At 37.5% G+C, this 19353-nt stretch overlaps 1 protein-coding gene across 1 annotated transcript; it reads right to left on the bottom strand.

Annotated features, from left to right (window-relative positions):
- Nucleotides 1-6262: 6262 nt before the first annotated feature.
- LOC145772679 (uncharacterized) lies at nt 6263-13705 on the bottom strand. Its single transcript, XM_082584550.1, has 6 exons — nt 13443-13705; nt 11042-11200; nt 10264-10531; nt 9169-9373; nt 7989-8273; nt 6263-7040 (listed from the first exon to the last, which is right to left on the bottom strand). The coding sequence occupies exons 1-6, from the start codon at nt 13651-13653 to the stop codon at nt 6783-6785; spliced, it is 1386 nt and encodes a 461-aa protein (XP_082440676.1). The 5' UTR covers nt 13654-13705; the 3' UTR covers nt 6263-6782.
- Between the last annotated feature and the right edge of the window lie 5648 nt (nt 13706-19353).

Raw genomic sequence — 19353 nt, 5'->3', positions numbered from 1 at the left:
AGTCCAGAAAACTTTTCCAGAGGCGTAGCAACAAAAAAAAGTTTGAGAACCACTGAGTTAGTGTTATTTCTTTGTTCTCAGTGTTTGTTCTTTTTTTTTCTTATAAATGTCTAATTTGTGACTTAGTGTTGCTTAAATTAACATGTATTTTCCTTTAAATAAAATAATAAAAAGTTTTATTCAATCTAAGTAGAATACTTTATTATGCAATATTAAAGCTTATAAATATAAACATGGAATAAAAATTTGCCAATCTCAGGCCTTCGGCCTTTTGTCCAGTTCTTTCATTCATAGTTTCGAGTTGGTCCCGGGTTATGCCCAAGAAATTATGGTAAGTCTACCTAATACCATAGCAACCACAAGGCGAAACGAAGATGATATATCCCAAGATGATAGCAGTCACTTTATTCAATCCAAGCGGAGTCATTCCATTATAATTCAACAAATTTTAAAGAAATTTTACACTACCACCTCTTAGATTTTCTTCATTTTTACATATATATTTAGTACATATTTTAGAATAATATTCATAACTGTTGGAATTTTTTTGATACCTTGTATCGTTTTCAAGTTATCGCGATTTAAAATTTCACATTTTTGCCACTAGTGGCGCCATTGTGCGTGGGAAGATTTTGGGAAAATGCTCTAAAGTCACCATTTCTTGTCCAATTATGATGAACAAAGTGTCTATTACCATGTTCTCATGGGTGAGGAATTCAATGATGCTATTAAAATATCAAAAAAACAATTGCTTGATATGAAAATCTTCATGTTAATTTTAAAAAGTTCCTCAAACTTTAAGGCCCCCCCACTCCCCCATGATTGCATATTTTTTTTTCTGATTGGCTCCATTTTGTAAAGTGATTGTTTAGTTACCAAGAAACGGAAAATCTTTCACTGAACTTTTCTCTAAGTGCTTTTATCACATTAACTGTTAGCATACCCATTGCAAGCTAATAATTGTATTTAAGCTATTGTGAAGTTAAGGATAACGATTATGACTTCAGAGCAGAGCCATTATGACTTCACAAAGACATAAAAATGATGTGGTTAACCTCAATTTAAAATAAACAATATCACCCCACATCATAAAAATCAATTTATTAAAATATAGAGCTTTTGCCACACAAGTTTGGCTTCTTCAGTATAATCTTATTCAAATAGAAACTATTGAAAATATTCAAATATAATTCTATTTGAATAAGATTGAAGCGATTGAAAATATTCAAACATAATTCTATTTGAATAAGATTATACTGAAGAAGCCACACATGTGTGGCAAAAGCTCTATATTTTAATAAATTGATTTTTATGATGTTGTGTGATATTGTTTATTTTAAATTGAGGTTAACCACATCATTTTTATGTCTTTGTGAAGTCATAATGGCTTTGAAGTCATAATTGTTATCCTTAACTTCACAATAGCTTAAATACAATCATTAGCTTTCAATGGGTATGCTAACAGTCAATGTGATAAAAAGCACTTAGAGAAAAGTTCAGTGAAAGATTTTCCGTTTCTTGGTAACTAAATAATCACTTTACAAAATGGAGCCAATCAGAAAAAAAATTATGCAATCATGGGGGAGTGGGGGGGCCTTAAAGTTTGAGGAACTTTTCAAAATTAACATGAAGATTTTCATATCAAGCAATTGTTTTTTTGATATTTTAATAGCATAATTGAATTCCTCACCCATGAGAACATGGGAATAGACACTTTGTTCATCATAATTGGACAAGAAATGGTGACTTTAGAGCATTTTCCCAAAATGTTCCCACACACAATGGCGCCACTAGTGGCAAAAATGTGAAATTTTAAATCGCGATAACTTGAAAACGATACAAGGTATCAAAAAAATTCCAACAGTTATGAATATTATTCTAAAATATGTACTAAATATGTAAAAATGAAGAAAATCTAAGAGGTGGTAGTGTTCACCATTTGTTGAATTATAATGGAATGACTCAGCGCTGCAACCATTGCGCTATACTCACTGCGTAAGTGTGCTGGTGCTGCATTGAAACTTTATTTTGAACTATCATAATATATCATAACACTTTTCTAACAAAAACGTTAACCATACATTTGTTATCTAATATCTCTGATTGCAACAGAGGACAGAGATTGCAGTTGCACACTTGCGTGGTGAAAATGCTGAATACAGTTTCTGTTTTTAAGCAGGGTTGCCAGGTTGCCGAAAGAGTTTTTAGCCACAAGACACAAAAAAATTAGCCAAAATTAGCCAGTCCCTATATCAACCCTAATGAAAATCAAAAGTCATATGAAACAATTAAAACACACTTCAATAAAAACAACTGACACAATTAAAAATTCATACAAACAACTTCACATTCTTGCTCAGCAAGTTCCCCGTTAGCTCAGTGGTTACACGCCCGGCTCAAAATCAAGCCGTGCTGGTTTGACTCTCGGGTGTGCACTTGAGCAACACATTCCAGGACTGCTCTCCTTTCAGCGGCACCTAGTGAATGGAATAATTCCCCGGCAACAACACTTCAACAATCGGAAAACTTCACTCTGCCAATCTCGGTAACCGGCCCTGCATCTTACTATAGAGCCTCTACAAGTATGCGAAACTACCAGGAATAACCAATCAACACTTTGTCAGTCCGAGGATAAAGATTCAAAACCAACCAACCATAAATGGTTCTGGTATCTCCTTGTATTTGGTTCTTTTGATTGTTGATACATATCGTTAGCGAACAGTTTCAGCATTTTGGCTGTTACTTTAAAATCTTTGCAGCAGTTCTGATTTAAAGTTAACAGGGACCTAATTCTTAATATTGAAGCCAGTGTAGAGAGGTTTAACTTATTTCTTTCTTCGCTATTGACATTGGTGACAAAAGAAAACACTCGTTCCCCAAATGCATTGCTTACAGGAATTGAAAATGTCTTGAGAGTGGCCTAAGAAATAGCACTAAATGTATGGTAGGCTACATCATAAAAGCGTTGAAATCTTCCACAGTTCCACTAACACTCTAATTCCTTGTAAATTATCCAAAACTAACCAAAAATCAAGTGGCTAAAACTCAATGTTTTTTTTTTTCTAGCCAAGCACACCAGAAATTAGCCACAATGGCTAGTTTTAGCCACATCTGGCAACTTTGTTTTTAAGTTAACTTCGCTTGTCAAGGTTGAGTGACGATGTGCTTGGCATGGTTTAGCTTGAATGAGCGATGGTTGATCATCCGTAAATTCACCGTTTTAAAAAAGGAAAAAAAAACAATTTAAAACAAAAATATGTTTATATCTTTCTATAGCGCTAAATGAGAGAGTTAAATCCTCTAAACAATTTTATACGCAATAATAAAAAATTTAGAAAAGATATTTACAACTAGGTTGCGTTTTGTCACTTCTACTATTTTCTAGAACTCTGCTATGTTTCTCATATATTGTATTTCGTTGTGAAAAATAAAAACAAACTGAGTTGTACTGATATCAGGTTAAAAAATATTTTTATAACCAAAAAGAAGGACAAATGTTTTGATAAAAATTATCAACAGATAAGCATGAGCTGAGCATGTGCGATTCGGGTGTTAACTTAAACTACCGCATACCGGTAGCCTACTTCTTATCGATTTTATGAGCGTTCCTTTTCATACCAGCACCTGCACACTTATATCGTTTGAGTTTGTGCTAAATTTTTATTAAAGCAGAAATTGCCTTGTTGTATTTTTATAATTCAGCTGAAAGTGTGCTGTTGGATGCATTTTCGTTTTTGTACTGCAGTCTGCAAGACTTTTCATCTGGGAGCGAGTTGTTGAACATGTGTCTCGTATTGTTATATGGCTTTGAAAATTATCTTTTTTATGCAATTCGATCAGTTCCAAGTGACTTGATAAGCGGACACCTTTTATTGGCTGTGTTGTGTTGAAATGACATCTTCATTTGAACAAGTTTTATCATTTTCACTGGAACAAGGTTTATTATCAATCAGTTGGTTACCCAGCAAACATTGTACCTCGGTCCAACGTAGTGTGACAGTTGGTAAAATAGTGCTCCTCTCTTGACCCAACGTATCTTGCACTATTCGTCGCAGTTGGGCCAACTTAATTTAAAATCTTTGGGCCAACGTAAAAAAAATTGAGGAGCTACTGCCCAGAACCCACTGGTCACAGCGGTAAACCATAATCTCTTCGTGGGAAAATTGTAACATAAGATTCCCAGATCCGTTCGTCTGCATGTAATGACCGAAAAGAAACACTCTTCAGGAAACGTCTATTCGAGAATTGTATTTCTGTAAAAATAGCCTCATAGCTGTCGAAAATGGTGTGCAACGCGATACACCACTGAAAACTTGTCACTACAGAACAGGTTACTTGGATAAAAGACGGAAATTTTGTCCAGCTAGCAGCACTAAGTGAAACAGTTAAATTTGCGACCAACTTCAAGCAACAATTTTACGAATGATCAGAATACATGGCAATATCTCAAACTCACGTACGCAGTTATGTGACGCAATAATGAAAGACATTGTCACGCAATTCAAACAGGTGTTCAAAGGCGGTGATGCAATGTTTCATGTTTAAACAGGTTTGACCAGGTCTTACGAACGATGGTGCAATTTTGGCTCATTTTTAGGAAAAATTCCATGACGTAATACGCTAAGATTCAGTAGACCTCAACGGTTTTTATATGACGTTTGATTAGGTGAACAATTGTCTGGAACACCCACATACCTTGGGGTTATACTTGACAGGTCACTCACATACCGTCAACATTTACAGTCACTACGCAAAAAGCTGACATCTCGCGTCGCCCTGCTGAGACGTTTAGCAGGCACAACTTGGGGTGCAGGTGCTGACACCTTGCGCACTGCAACCCTGGCTTTGGTTCACTCCACTGCTGAATACTGCGCCCCTGCCTGGTGCCGCAGTGCCCACACCCGCCTCATCGACAGCCCAATCAACGACGCATTGCAAACTGTGACTGGATGCCTGCGCCCAACTCCAACAGAGTATTTACCAATCCTTGCAGGCATCCAACCTGCTGAGCTCCGTCGAAAGGGAGCCATCATACACCTGGCTCGCCGGGCGGGGGATCCTAACCACTTGCTTCATGCAAAACTCAACATCCCACCTCAGGAATCTCCCCGGCAACTAAAGTCAAGACACCCCTTTTTGCCAGCTGCTGTTGAATTACTAAGCTTACATCCATTCAGCGATCATGCCATCAGCGTAGCACACTTCATGGAAGACACTTGCAATGCAGCGTGGTGCACCACCGACACCAAACTACATTGTTTTATACCCCACCCGGTGACGCGCCCCCCTGGTATGGACCTGCCTCGGCCGACTTAGGTCAAGCTCAACAGAATCCGAACCGGACTCGGTCGCTTCCATTCCAACATGCACAAGTGGGGTCTGGCTTCCTCATCGGCCTGCGAATGCGGCGCGGAGGAACAAACTGCTGACCATGTCGTTCTCGAATGCCCCATCTACAAGGCACCAAATGGAACGCATGGTATAGCAACGCTGGACGAAGCTAAACTCACCTGGCTCTCCACCACCTGCCCTGAAATTTGATTTGATCTAGTCTCAAACGAAAGAGAAAACCTCTAGACTTCACTCCTTTGTCCCTGACGCTGAATCCATGCCTCAAGGAAGCAATCTCAGTCGACCTGCCTGGGTACGGCATGCAAGTGTGGTGTAGAGGAACAGACAGTAGACCATATACTCTATCACGGCCCGATTTTTACTCCAGGAAGGGCGGTTGGTCTGTCAACGCCGGAGAACTCTACCATCAAATGGCTGCTCAAGGAGTGCTCAGACATTCGATCCCGATGAAATTTAGTAGAAAAAACAATAACTTCTCATATGAAAGATGAAGAAAATAATGCACAAATGCTGAAAGGTTGACAATAATTTTCATTATATCATAAACAGTTTACACACCCAGACCTAGCCTATTACTTTTCTGAACCTTGCATCAGTTGTGTGTAAGATCCCAAGACGATAGCAGTCACTTTATTCAATCCAAGCGCTGTAACCATTGCGCTATGCTCACTGCGTAAGTGTGCTACTGCGTAGCGCGTGCTGGCGCTGCATTGCATTGCCATTGCACCAGAGATTGCACTGTGCTGGCAAAGTTTCTGTTTTTAACTTCGCTTGTCAAGGTTGAGTGACGATGTGTTTGGCACTGTTTTGCTTGAATGAGCGATGATTGATCATCCGTAAATTCACCGATTTATGTATTAAAAAAGGAAAAAATACACAATTTAAATATAATTATATGTTTCTATAGCGTTAAACGAAAGAGTTAAACTTTCTAAATAATATTATACGCAATATTCAAAAATTTAGAAAAATATATTTCTACTAGGTTGCGTTTTGTCGCTTCTACCTTTTTCTAGAACTCTGCTATGTTTGTCTTGTCTTGTTTTTCATTGTGATGGTCAGAAATACTAACAAGCTTAGTTGTACTGATATCAGGTTAACATATTTTTATTACACTCAAAATCCATTATTTAAGTGTTATCCTCTCTACGGCCCTGTAGTGTAGCCTACCTTTAGGTTAAACGTTGCATATATTCTTTTTTCTATTCAAAGAAATCAAACACGGCTGCAGTCAAACAGTTTTACAACAGTCAGTTTACACTTGCAAGAAACGCGTTAGAAATAGTAGGCTATGCTACTAGCCTACAAATAAAAGACAATAGATCATCTCCGTGCATCATTCCCAATACAAGCGCACAAATTCAGAAAAAGTAAAATAACTAAGAAATAGATTTTTTCAAGAAATTAACTTCATTTAATGAATTTTTTTATTAAAAAGCTTCATTTGAAGCTAGGAAATTCAAAATTATTTGAAGCTTCATAAAGTTCACTCTTGTCCCATAATGCGTCCCTTCGGCACTCCACACCCCTGTCGTCAGTTCTCGAAAGTCAAAGGTCGGGACTTTGTGTGCTTTACAAAACATTTCAATTTCCTTGATAAATTCATCCACTTTTTCATCTGTTCCGTGCAAGGCAACGAACATTGGCGGTTTGTATATTCCAGTCATCAACGGATGAATCCAAATAAACTAAAGATATTGAAGAAATTACTTATCAATTTCTAACTTCTGTTGACTTATTGAGGAGAGCTTTATCTTTAAAACATCAAAAAAGGTTTGGTTTATTTTTGCAAATAAAGTAAATGACGATTCACTATAGAAAACATTCTTTTGTGTTCATGTAGAAAACATTCTTTACTGTACTAAAACAAAACACATTGTTCATCAAAGCTCTGAGAATTGATTTGCACAGCATCGTGTTTGATAGAGGCCAGTGATTCTCAATACGGTCCAGGTGGACCACCAGTGATCCACCCAAAGTATTTAATGGTCCACAGATTGGACATCCATAGCAGAAAAATAATCAGATTAGGATTGAAAAAAATTGTCAAAAATCGGTTGTGATTTGTGTTAGAAACATCAAACCAAGGCAGTCACCACTGCTGTAAATTATTACTGTTGTCACGAAAACTTCTAGAGAAATTCAGTTTTATTTGGTGAATTTGGACAAGTAGGCCTACAAGGTGTGCATCTTGACAAAACAAACATTCTTATTGGAACTAATAATGCACAAAAGGCGGTCAAAATTAAGCTAAATTTGTCAATCAGACCCTTACTATAAAATAACTTTTGTGATGAAAACTCATTGTTTATTTGATCTTACGAATTTGATTCTTTCAAATATCTGATGTTGCCCTCCTCAATTGTTTTCTAGGTCCGCTATTGGTCCCCACTCAGTTATTAGTTGTTCGTATAGAACATTAGTTTGGTTTAGTGTGCAAATTAAGAGACATTGTTTAAGTGACAAAGGACTGACACTGGAGTTCGCTGACCCATGTGCAACACGGTATCGATAGATGACCTTATTGGGGTGTAAGGCAAAACAAAGCGATTATAGAATTTTTTTTCTTAAAAACATGATTCATTGGACGAAAGAGGTTGAGAACTACTGATATAGGCTACGAGTAGCTTGCTTACCTTTGGCCACATGTGCCCTTTCAAAACATCAAATGAAGGTTTCAAATATTTTTCTTTTACCAGTCTGGCATTATGGGCGTCGTGCGTTCCTATTCCAACAACCAAATATGTCCCAGGTTTGTCTAGCAGATCTTGAATTTGTTTTTTAAGATCAGTGCCGTGTTCAGCAAGATAAAATGATTTTAAAAACAGCAACAGATCGCCAAAGCCTTCGCACAATCCGTTTCCTGGCAATACCCTGTTGTTGATTGCCAATGCATCATTCAAGCAAAACTTGTCCAGGTTCTGTTCCAACAAATTGATTGTTGAGAAATGATTTTAGAAAGAGCACTAGCAATCTACAAAGTAAATCTGATGCTGGATTTCTGTACGGTCAATATCCTTAGATGAGTATGCTTTCACCACACGACTTTGTTTTTCTTTACTAAAAAAATACTGCAACATGGTAGCCCATAGGTCAGTGCGATACCATTTTAAATTTTCCTCTGTGGCAATTCAAAATGTCGCAATCCAGTAACAGCGTTGGCTTATACATACTTTAAAAAATACAAATTTAATGTATCCCAGTACAAAAATATAATGCGTTAAACTCCTCAACCGACAAACATTTTCTGCATATGCCAGCACTACATTAATCAATGAAAATATGATAAAATTAACCCAAACTTTTTGAAATTATCAACTTATTAGTGCGATAGGCACACATCTGTCTGTAATCAACTGAATAAGGAATTAACTGCCATTTAAGAATTGACATTTTCACAATGTTTGTTTGTTTGTTTGTTTTGTTTTATCTTTATCCTGCATTGCGGGAAAGCGGACTTGAGCGCTATGCATCGGTGTACGCCTTCCGACGTACACCTGACCCACGCTGCAGCCGACTGCAATGTCTGTTTCCGGTTGTCTACTCTATTTATGACTTAAATTTGGTACTACCCATCACTCGAAATCGATCACTGGGTAGAGGCAATTATCGTAAAATTTCTTGCCCAGAGAAACAACAGCAAGTGCGGGTGGCTGGAGTCGAACATGCAGGCTCTCGACTGCGAGCCCAACGCGCTAACCACTCGGCCACTGCTCCCACAATGTTATAAAATGTCACTTCTGTAGAGACCTATGAAAAGGAAAGGCTGGTATAAACAAAAAAAATTCTGGGTAAAACAAAACGGAAAAATCTCACCTGAAATTGGTTTACACATCTTTTCCTAAGAGATCCTGGTACACACGTTTTTATGGTACCGTTGTAGAAATTGTTTTGCAGCATTTGTAGCATTACCGAATACATGTTACGAACGAAAGAATTTCCAATAAATCCTATCGTTCTCACTTTCTTGTCGTGCAGCAAAGAGCAAGCAGTATTTTGATTGTAAAGGACCATCTTACAACTAAAAAAAACACGCACATTTTTATAATCGATTTTTTGTTTTCAACTTACCTAACGGAGTGGAAGGTTTGCTTAAAAGTACAATGGCGTTGACAGGGGTCCAGGGGGTACTTTTGGACCCGGGACCGTGATAATTTTAAGGGCCTAGAATCTTTCCAGGAAGAACAAGAACAAAAATACCGCATTTGGAGTCCTTTTGTTCTCATCTTTCAAAGTATCTTGTTTAAGGGGTGCTTGGGTTCCCCAATGGCACCGTGGCCAAGTTATTCTCTCAACGGCTTTCCTTAAGTAGCTACTCTTAGTGTTAAACAATTCAATCTGATTAGCCAGGAGCAGCGAAAGACCCATTAGTCATATCGTCCGCTGCTCTCATGAGCTTGTCTTTTATCAAGCCACAACTTCACCTCCTCACGTCAAATCAACAAGCTCATTATTTATGTAAAAAAATACATTTTAATGGATTTGTGTAGCTGATGTTTTTCTGTTCGAAATCCCTATTTCTCCATTGTCATTTTAGCGCAATGTCTCAAAAGCATTTGCCATGAGCTTAAAACGGTTAGGAAGAGCTGCTAAGAATCTTCATATAGGCATAGCCGCATAGGTAAGTTACGGCATGGATCAGTAATCCATGATATAGGCCTAGGCTACCCTACTTACAATAGTTACAAAAGACATTTTTAGGCCAAGTACACAACTGCAGTGTTGGAAGTTAGCTAAATGTTTAAAATTTCTGCGTGAGACAGATCAAATATCGATGGTTTTCTAATGCCCCTGAGTTGCAGGATATGCCAAAATTGCGGGATAGCAGGAATAACGGGATAACAGCCTACTTTCGACAAATAATACTATACTGGATGACAAATCACAAACATCTGTAGAAAACAAACTTACTCTATGTTGCTTGGAACCCATTCTGAAACTTCAGCATGTGTAAATTTGGCTAAATTAACGCTCTTGGGGCCGATGCATTGACTTTCAGGTAAACAAGTTCCGTCAAAGTCATGAGAGCAACACGGTTTATCGCTTTTTGGATCACACCAAGACGACGCGTCGATTGAACGTAGCGATTGAGGTGGCAAATTGTCGAGACACCAGTTTGGCTTCACCATGTGCTTAAAGCCACACAAATCATCCTTTCTGAAAAGAGGTGCAGAAAATCCTGCAACAAATTGTAGTCATGTATTTCCAACAGCCTATTGGTGCTCCAAGGAGTAATTGTGGACCATGGCCGACCTATGTAAAAGGCAAGAGAAGTTTAAAAAAACACTGCATATTTTTTTTTGCTCTAGTGCATTAACGCCAAGTTCATTTAATTTTGAAACAACGTTTGCTTTTTTAAAGCAAACAGTTTTTTTTTCTCTTGATGGTTGTATCCTTCTAGTATTTCATCTTTTAGGCATTTCGTGTTGTTTTGAAGGCCTGGTAGCCTACAGGGCCTGGCACCTGGGTAGGTATGCCTGAAATAGGTTCTTTAAGAACAATTTATAATGCAAAGTGAAGGCAGAGAAAGTTAGTTTTTTCCCTAGTTTTGCATTAGGCTTGTCAAAGCAAAGTTCATCTTTCTACGGTTGTTTCGTCTATGTGAGTCCATATAGGCCTACTTTGATTTAACTTTAAATGCGTTGTGTAACTGTAATTAGAGCATAACAAGTTGCTTGTTGGTATTTACCTTCATGGTATGTTCGAAATCGTGTTAACATATCATCTAATTTCTTTTTATCCTCTTGTATTTGTGGGTATTGTTTTTCAACCCATTTTCCTTTGATCATATTTTGAGCAACATTGGAGCATTGAGGAACCTCATAGTGAAGAAGGCAAATGTTGATTCCTAGAAAAGGGAATAATTGAATAAACCTAATTGAGATATCTCTATTTACAGCAGATCCCTGTTTGTCGTATCCAGGCTTACACCCGGTGGTTCAAGATTTAGATTAAGTAAACGGAAGGCAAAGAAGCCAATCTTCGTGTCTACCTTCAGGCATGCCTTTAAGTGTCCTGCCAAAGACACAGCCGCATGCTCTTGAGCGGTGTCAAACCGCGCCCTTGCGATTGCCGTTCCAAGGCTCTCACCACTCGGCTATGCAGCCGAGTAGATCCCTTATGAGTTACTATAGGATACCTTACTTATTCCGTTTACATTAATACAGTAGTCCCCGCTTATTAAGCCCCCCTAGAGACCGGGCGATTTTGGGCTTATTAAGCGGGCGGGCCTATTAAACGGGTACGATTTGCTGCCACTCTTACGCATTCAGTAATTTCGGACCGGAATGGATTGGGCTTAATAAGCTGGTGGGCCTGTTAACCGTGGCCTTAATAAGCGAGGACTAGTGTATATGGATTTGGGGGTGTGCGCTTGAGCAACCCACTTTAATGACTGTTTTCCATAGAGCGGCTTCAAGTGGATAGATAAATTCAGAGATTTAGTTCATAGATAAATTCAGAACACTTCAACAGCAAGCAAAACTTCACTCTGTCAAGCTCTGTGACCGAGCATGCGTCACTAGTTCAAAGCATCTACAAGTGTGCAAAACTACAAAAGACAAAGAACATTTTTATTGGGACAATAAAGATTATCACAATTAATCAAGACAGTAGCAAATTCATTGTCACGAATCACAATCAGCCTAGAATTATAAAATAGGCATCGTATTCATTTAATCAAGCCCTATTTATTGGCTTGATATGAAGTGTTAAAAGAATTGAAACAATTGCAGAATTTCTTTGTAGCCTAATATTCATATCAATAAAATTATAAAATACAAACATTGATAGATTTTCAAACAAAACATCGTTATTAAGCTTTTCATCAAATCTTTTTATGATTTAACTGATGATATGATTAGGATGCGCATTGTGATAAAATATTTGAAACAAAGTAGACTGCTAAAAGAGAAACTCAATCTAAAGTAGACAGCATCACACCAAATCAGAAAAATTAGTTTTGCAATTTATATTTATAGGTTTAACTGAACTACCAGAAGTAGGCCGAAAAAGAAGTTCGTTATTAAATTTTAGCAAACGATTGTGGGCCTAATGGCAGCCTATGCGTGATCGAAAATTTAGAATTACATTTAATTTTTAAATAAATAGCCTACGGTAAGTTGTTATTTCGTAAACAGTCCTAAAACTGGAATTAAAATACTTTTATTTGATCTCGTTTCGTTTAGTAATTGTTTTTTTAATTTTGTTTATTTGATTTGCCTTCCATAAGATAAAATTTTGTAAAAACGTTCCAATAGCTTTTAAATCTAAATGTCTTTTGATAAATTGTTTTAATAAGCTATCGTACCATAAACTGCGGTTACGGTGACCTATCCTGATGCCATTACTGCAATCTTATGCATGATTTAACTGATTTTTCAACCAGGGTCAGTGCAGCGGCAAACGAGTTTGAATATATACTTGTTTCATAACAGTTTTTTTTTTTTTTTGAATAATGTCATTATGACCATGGGTTATTATATATTTCCTCAATGCAACCAGATTTTATCGGTGATAAAAACACCATTTTTAGAGAATTATGATCAAATTTATCAAGAAAAAATTTTCCCCAATTCCTTTCTTCATGATAAAGCTTTGGTAGAGAGTTTGCTTTGTTAAACCATAGAGAAATAAAACAAAGTAACTTCAGCGAGTTTAACATGATGTATTACATTCACAAATATAGCATAAAATTGCATTTTATGTATATTGCAGATATGTAATTCCTGATGAGAACACACGTACGTGTCGAAAACGTTAGAGTTTTTTTTAATTATGTTATATTTGTGTATGTAATGCATCATGTTAAACCCGCTGAAGTTACTTTGTTTTATTTCCCTTCCCCTTATGGCCACGTGTCTGATTAAAACGATAATTGGTAAAATTCTATAGAGAAAATATCCTGACAGGAAAATAGCCGTACAGAAAAAATCCGGACCGGAACCTGCCCATTCTGAAAATATCCATCAGGAAAACACCTACTGGGAAAATATTCTCCTTCTCGAAAAATAAGGACGTTTTCCACTCGGGATATTTTCCATGTGGGTATTTTCGGAATGGATTTTTACCTATATTCGATTGAAACTTACCCTTTCTAATATTACTGGATACTCTTCTGCAGTCAAAAGGATCTGTGGGTGCGGTAATTGGTTTAGGTATATCCTTCGGTTCTATATGGGTGCATGAAACAACGTTGTTGAGAGTAACAGTCCACTGGGTTAATTGCAGAAACAGATATCCAACAAAGCAGCAAACAACAACAACCAAAAGGTACTTTCTTTTTAAATGTTTTAAGTACATCTTTCAAACAAATAACTAAACGCCAATTCACATTACAAAATGTGTAGCTTCACCGAAGTAACTAGATGCAGGGAGGAAACGTAAGTTTAGTTCTATTTTCCAACCAGTCAAAGCAATATAAAACATAATATTTTCACCTCCTTGTAAGGATAACACAAGAGACATTATATGGTGTTGTACAGTAAATCGGTTTTATATTGTTGGTCATCATTTGGAATGACTAGCTATTTAAATCAGTGAAACCCGTAAATATAGGCTATGTTATTTTGTTGGAGTTTACAAAAGAAATGACTCTACGCTCTCGCTTTCTTGGAAAATGTCTTTCAACGGTTGATAGCATTAGACTTGTCCAAAATGAAATGCTCGTAAAACGACGAAGATGTTGAATACTGTCATCCAGAAGCGTTTATAAGATTATTATCTAACGTATACTTTTGCATTCAAAATGATTTTTTTAATTGAAAAACTTTTTAGATTAGGAGAGGGGGCTTGCATACGGAAAAAAACTCTACGTCGCCAATTTTTTGTAACTATTTGGTTGAAGTGGGCAGTTTTGCATTTAACCCAGCAGCGTCTTTTTCTTTCAAAACAAAATACTGAGTTTTTTTGCAATGTGGAACAACAAATTGGTATAAAGAAACAGACGATCAACTAGATTGGTAAGAAAAGGAGAAGGTCTTTGCTCAGCAATGGGCTACCACAGGCTAAAAATGATGATTGTAACGACGAAAATCTTTTAATTATTTTAGTTAAACTCCATAGCCCTTTGCATCACTACGCAGTCAAAGATGGACTCCCAATAGATTGTAAAGTCAGTCTGAAGTTTTTGATCCGAATTCATAACCTGTGATTTGAAAAACATTTTAGGCACCTTTAGGCTACTAAAATGTGGAGGTGCACTCATGAATTTCAGAGGCAGGGGGACGACATGGTGCTCACACAGCCATGCAGGGCAGGCTTTCTTTTTTGTTATATATGTTCAGAGTGTGATAACTTTTGTACGAAGTAGGCTACCGAAATAAATTGCATTCGATATTTAAACTTTCACAGAAAGGTTGGATTTATGCTTTAATCTGAAGACATTGCCTGTTAATTGAACTATTACAATTTTGAGTTGTCCGTTTAGGCCTACATTTTTACTTCGTTTCGATTGGAAAAAAAAATTAAATCCTCCCTTGAGGAAATCCAATGTGTGCCACTGTTTACAACAATAGGTCTATAAATTGTTTGAACGTTGTAGCTGAATGCACAACCTAAAATGTTAATATTATTGGCTGTTTTAGTTTCAACTGGATATTATGTTTGGTCAGTGGACACGGGTGACAAGAAAGAACTAGCCTACTAAAGCTTGTCAGTAGGCTACACGTAGTTCGACAGTATGACATCTTGCAGCGTTATAGTTATACGACCCGGAGAGCACAGCTGAGATTATATCGGCTATATCCGTTTCACAACGTATCCAACAATTCAATTTTCTCACTCAAAAAACGCTAAAATGTCTTTCTAAACAGCTAAGATTCTTAAAATGATTTCCAAAAAGTCAGAAAATATACTTTTTTCCAACAAAAAAGGCTGTAAAGGGCTGATTCCACGTGAAACCTTATCACACTCTGCTATGAATATTTGACTTGAACATGATTTGAAAGACTATAGACACGGAAACATTTTCTGGATTATTTGTTCTCTCGTTTATTTGGACAACAAACATAACTAAACGGACAAAAAATGTAAGTGCAGCTCATGGTCCAGAACAATGGCGCATAGTATTCAACCTTAAATAATGATGATTCAACATAATGATGACGTTTGTTCTAGCAGTACATTGCTGTGTTCGAAAAAGAGGGTCTTTCGTCAATTTCTGGCTTTGCAGCTAATCTCCTACGAGTTTTAGGTATGACGGTTAGATACCACTGAATGTGAGCTTTGGCCAAATTTTCATCGAAACTACATTGACGATATCTGCTACGTCACAAATATCAAAGCTTAAGCTTGGATTGAAAAAAAGAAAAATTCAAATCTGCTTCTGCGTAATCGACTTAGTGGGCTACAGATCTCAAGGATAGTCCTGTCCATGCAGTCTTTTTGACTTTAAATGCAAAAAACAACCTCATCATCTTCTATTGTCGCAGGTTTATCTAATAGAATCCGTTAAGGTGTTGCGACTGAGCCATATTTTAAACTGATTGTCCTGTTTTGGTATCATGCACGTTATAACGTCCGCGTTTTGTCGCTTCTACTTTTTTCTAGACCTCTGCGATGTTTAACATTTACTGTTTTTGATGATAGTCAGAAATAAAAACAAACTGAACTGTGGTAAAATGCTATTATAGAACGTGTTCTCGCGACTTTTTAAATCTACCATTCAAACTGAACATTATGGCGCGGTTCACAGAGAGCAAATCAACCGTTATTTGCATTGATTCAACGTCTGCAGAGGTTGAATCGATGCAAATAACGGTTGCTTTGCTGTAAGGGTCGCGTTTGTATTGTGCTGTGGTTCAATACAAAGAAATACGATCCGGTGTGTTTTGTTCCAATGTGAACACACTAACGGCTTTTCAGCACACTGTCACACTGTAGGCTACGAAGTTGAAGCTCAAACGCCGACTCAAAATTTCTAAATTGAGATGCAGCTTTCATGCTGTAACCTACATTAGGCTACTAAACTTCAAATGAAAATTACTTCTTTCTGGTTGGAATCTTGGTAAATCATTTTACTCATCTAAAACATATCTCCTGTTTTCATGGCGTGTGCGCGTAAGACATTACGAATAAAAACAGCTCAAGACTGCACTAAGGCCCAGTATTTGTATAGCAGCTTATACCAAGGGAATATGACTGATACGCTTGACTACAATTCTTTGGCAAACCCCAATAATTAAACGTAGAAATTTGCTTTGCAATATCATAGCAAAATTCTATCCAAATCGTTAAATTAAAAAAGAGTAGGCCTAGAATGCAAAGAAACAAATATAGTTAGCAAAAATTGTATTTTGAACAATGGAAAGATTCAGTCATCTCAATATTATCAAAAATAATAAAAGCGCACCGGTTCGTGAAGCAATGCGAGGTCGATTGAACTTATACAAAAACTACAAAAGACCCATCTAAAAACTTAAAAGAAATGTAGGTTACGTAATTTATTTCAGCACAGAAATAAAGTATTTGAAGCAACGATAGCTACTTACGCCCAATTTCTAAAAGATAACTGCTCGGTCAATTTGAAACGAAAACATCCTACCGTAGCCTACTCGTTTAAAAGTAAAATTTATAGGTTTCACTTTTTTCAAAGCAAGTTTGTCAGTGAAGTGAAAAATTTCATTTCAAAATTCAAGCATCTCCGATTTTTTCATGCGCTTGAAAGCGAACCCGAATGTACAAGAATCTCAGAAGGCGAAAAGTGCCATACATCCACCCAGGGCCGTAGCAACAAAGACCGTGGCCCCTCCAAACAAAAGTCCGCGGCCCCTTACAACGCAGAAACTGGAATGTGATATTTATTTTACACAACATACAGGGTTCATATTATGTATATTGTATAGCCTACACAGTAGAGGGCACAGTTCTGCTAATAGGCTTTGCTTAGCGGATTAGCATTTCCGCTAATATTTAGAAATTTTAGCAGACTCGTTAGCGAAAGTAAATTTATTGGAAATCCGCTGATTTCTTTGTTGAAAGCTAACTTTTACATTAGCTGCGCCCACCACTGTGTAGGCTATAGGCCAGTGGTTCTCAACGGGGGCGGTATCGCCCCCCGGGGGGGCATTTTGATTTTTCAGGGGGGGGCGGTATGATTACCTCGGCTTAAGGGGGGCGTTTTGATTATTAAGGGGCATTCTGGTTTAACCCATCTACCGCCCAGCGTAACGATTTCGTCACATCATTTTCTAGATAATCTACTCTACATGCTCGCACGATAGCCAAACAATTTCTCTTACACCATCGTAGTATTTGATTGACCAACCGTTTTGTTTACAAACGCTATCTATTTAAAATTTAAATTCAGTAATTTTTCAGTATATCACAAAATCTGGTGAGTTCCATTATGACGTAATCACTTCTGCCAGTGTACTGTTTTCATGCTCGCAAATATATATTTGCTTTTCGTAATCAATCGTTTTTGTTGGGGGGCGGTAAAATTTCGCCCATTCATAAAGGGGGCGTTGGGTCAAAAAAGGTTGAGAAACACTGCTATAGGCCTACATAGGTCTACAGACTACAGTGACAGTGTGTACATGTATTCCATAATTACTCAAAACGCTTCTTTCGAGCCTTGTTCTGCGCAAATTGTAATGGGTCATAGTCCAGGGATCTGGCAATCTTGTTTTCGATGATAATTGCAAGAGCAGAAAGCCTGTCATCTGTCATGGTTGAGCGCAGGATATTCTTGATTAGTTTCATTCTGCTGAAGGTCCTTTCAACGCTGGCGACAGTAACTTGTGTGGTCGGTCAGAAAAATTCTGATGCAAATGCAAAGATTCGGATATATCTCCTGAAGGCTGTTCTTGTACGTTAAAAAAATGCTTGCCGTGACAAGTCCTCTCTCTTTCTCGATGACATAAATAAAACGATTCAATTCCATTATTAGTTCGTTGGCACCATATTTACTTATTTATGCTTGTGTCTGAAACTTTATCTTACCATTGGTGTTTCAATTGCGAGCTGTGAGAGGAGTTTCTCAAAGCTCAAAATGATAATGTCGTATTTACGTTCTACCATGAATGATGATCGGCTATCAGCTCTATCGATTCTTTCTATAGAAAGAGAACGAACTATAGAACGTTCTGCTAGAACGAACTATAGAACGTTCTGCTTCTATAGAACGTTCTGCTAATACGTTCAAAGACTTGATTTTGAAGATATTATCGCTGATTTAGCTTCGGCGAAAGCTCGAAAAGTTCAATTTTGAGGCAGCTACCCAAGTAGCAAAGATTGGCGTCTAGCCAGCTCCACGCTAGCGAAGTTATTGGCGACGCGCCAGCGATAATCGCCAGCCAGCCGCCACCGATCTGCTCATCGCATAACCGGCGTAACGCTGGCGAAATTCGACAATAAAGTCGGCTGTGCGTAAGCACCTCGATGGCGAAAGTCGCTCAAGTTAGTTAACGGTGCGCTGTCTGTACACCTACGAATTTCGCTAAACTTACTGGCACGTTTTTCCGGCTGCGCGCACTGTCGCTGGACTGACGAATGTCGCCCTGCTGAAGCCTCCTTTTTTTCGGCCACCAGCAGCAGCTGTTGTTTTGCGAAATTATCAAAACAAAACACTAAAACTTTTTGAAGCATTTTGTGTATTGTCTTTTTGTGGTTAAAGCGAGACGCAATTCAAAAATGTAAAACAACGAAAACAATGAAGATTTTTAATACACTGACTTACCACAGCTCCATTTTCGTAACGCAATGCTAAAAAATGTTTCAGTAATTAATGAATGGCGGTTTTTCTGATCATTTGTAATACAAATAACAAAACAATTTACAAGTCCAAGCCATGGGAGAGCAAAGCTAAAGACTATAAACATGAGATTATTTGTAAAAGCCCAGCAGCTGTTAAGTGAATTTTGACAGTTTTCGCGAAACAATAATTTTTAAGCAAAAAATTCTATTAAAAAAAACTTTCTTGGTTTTCGAAAGTAAAATGAGTTTGATTAAAATGTTTGCTTGCAAGATTTACTCTAGGCCTAGGGTAGGGGTAAGTAAAAT

Source organism: Aplidium turbinatum, chromosome 6, assembly GCF_918807975.1.
Source record: "Aplidium turbinatum chromosome 6, kaAplTurb1.1, whole genome shotgun sequence".
Taxonomy (NCBI): Eukaryota; Metazoa; Chordata; class Ascidiacea; order Aplousobranchia; family Polyclinidae; genus Aplidium; species Aplidium turbinatum.
This window is presented reverse-complemented; position numbering and strand designations above follow the sequence as displayed.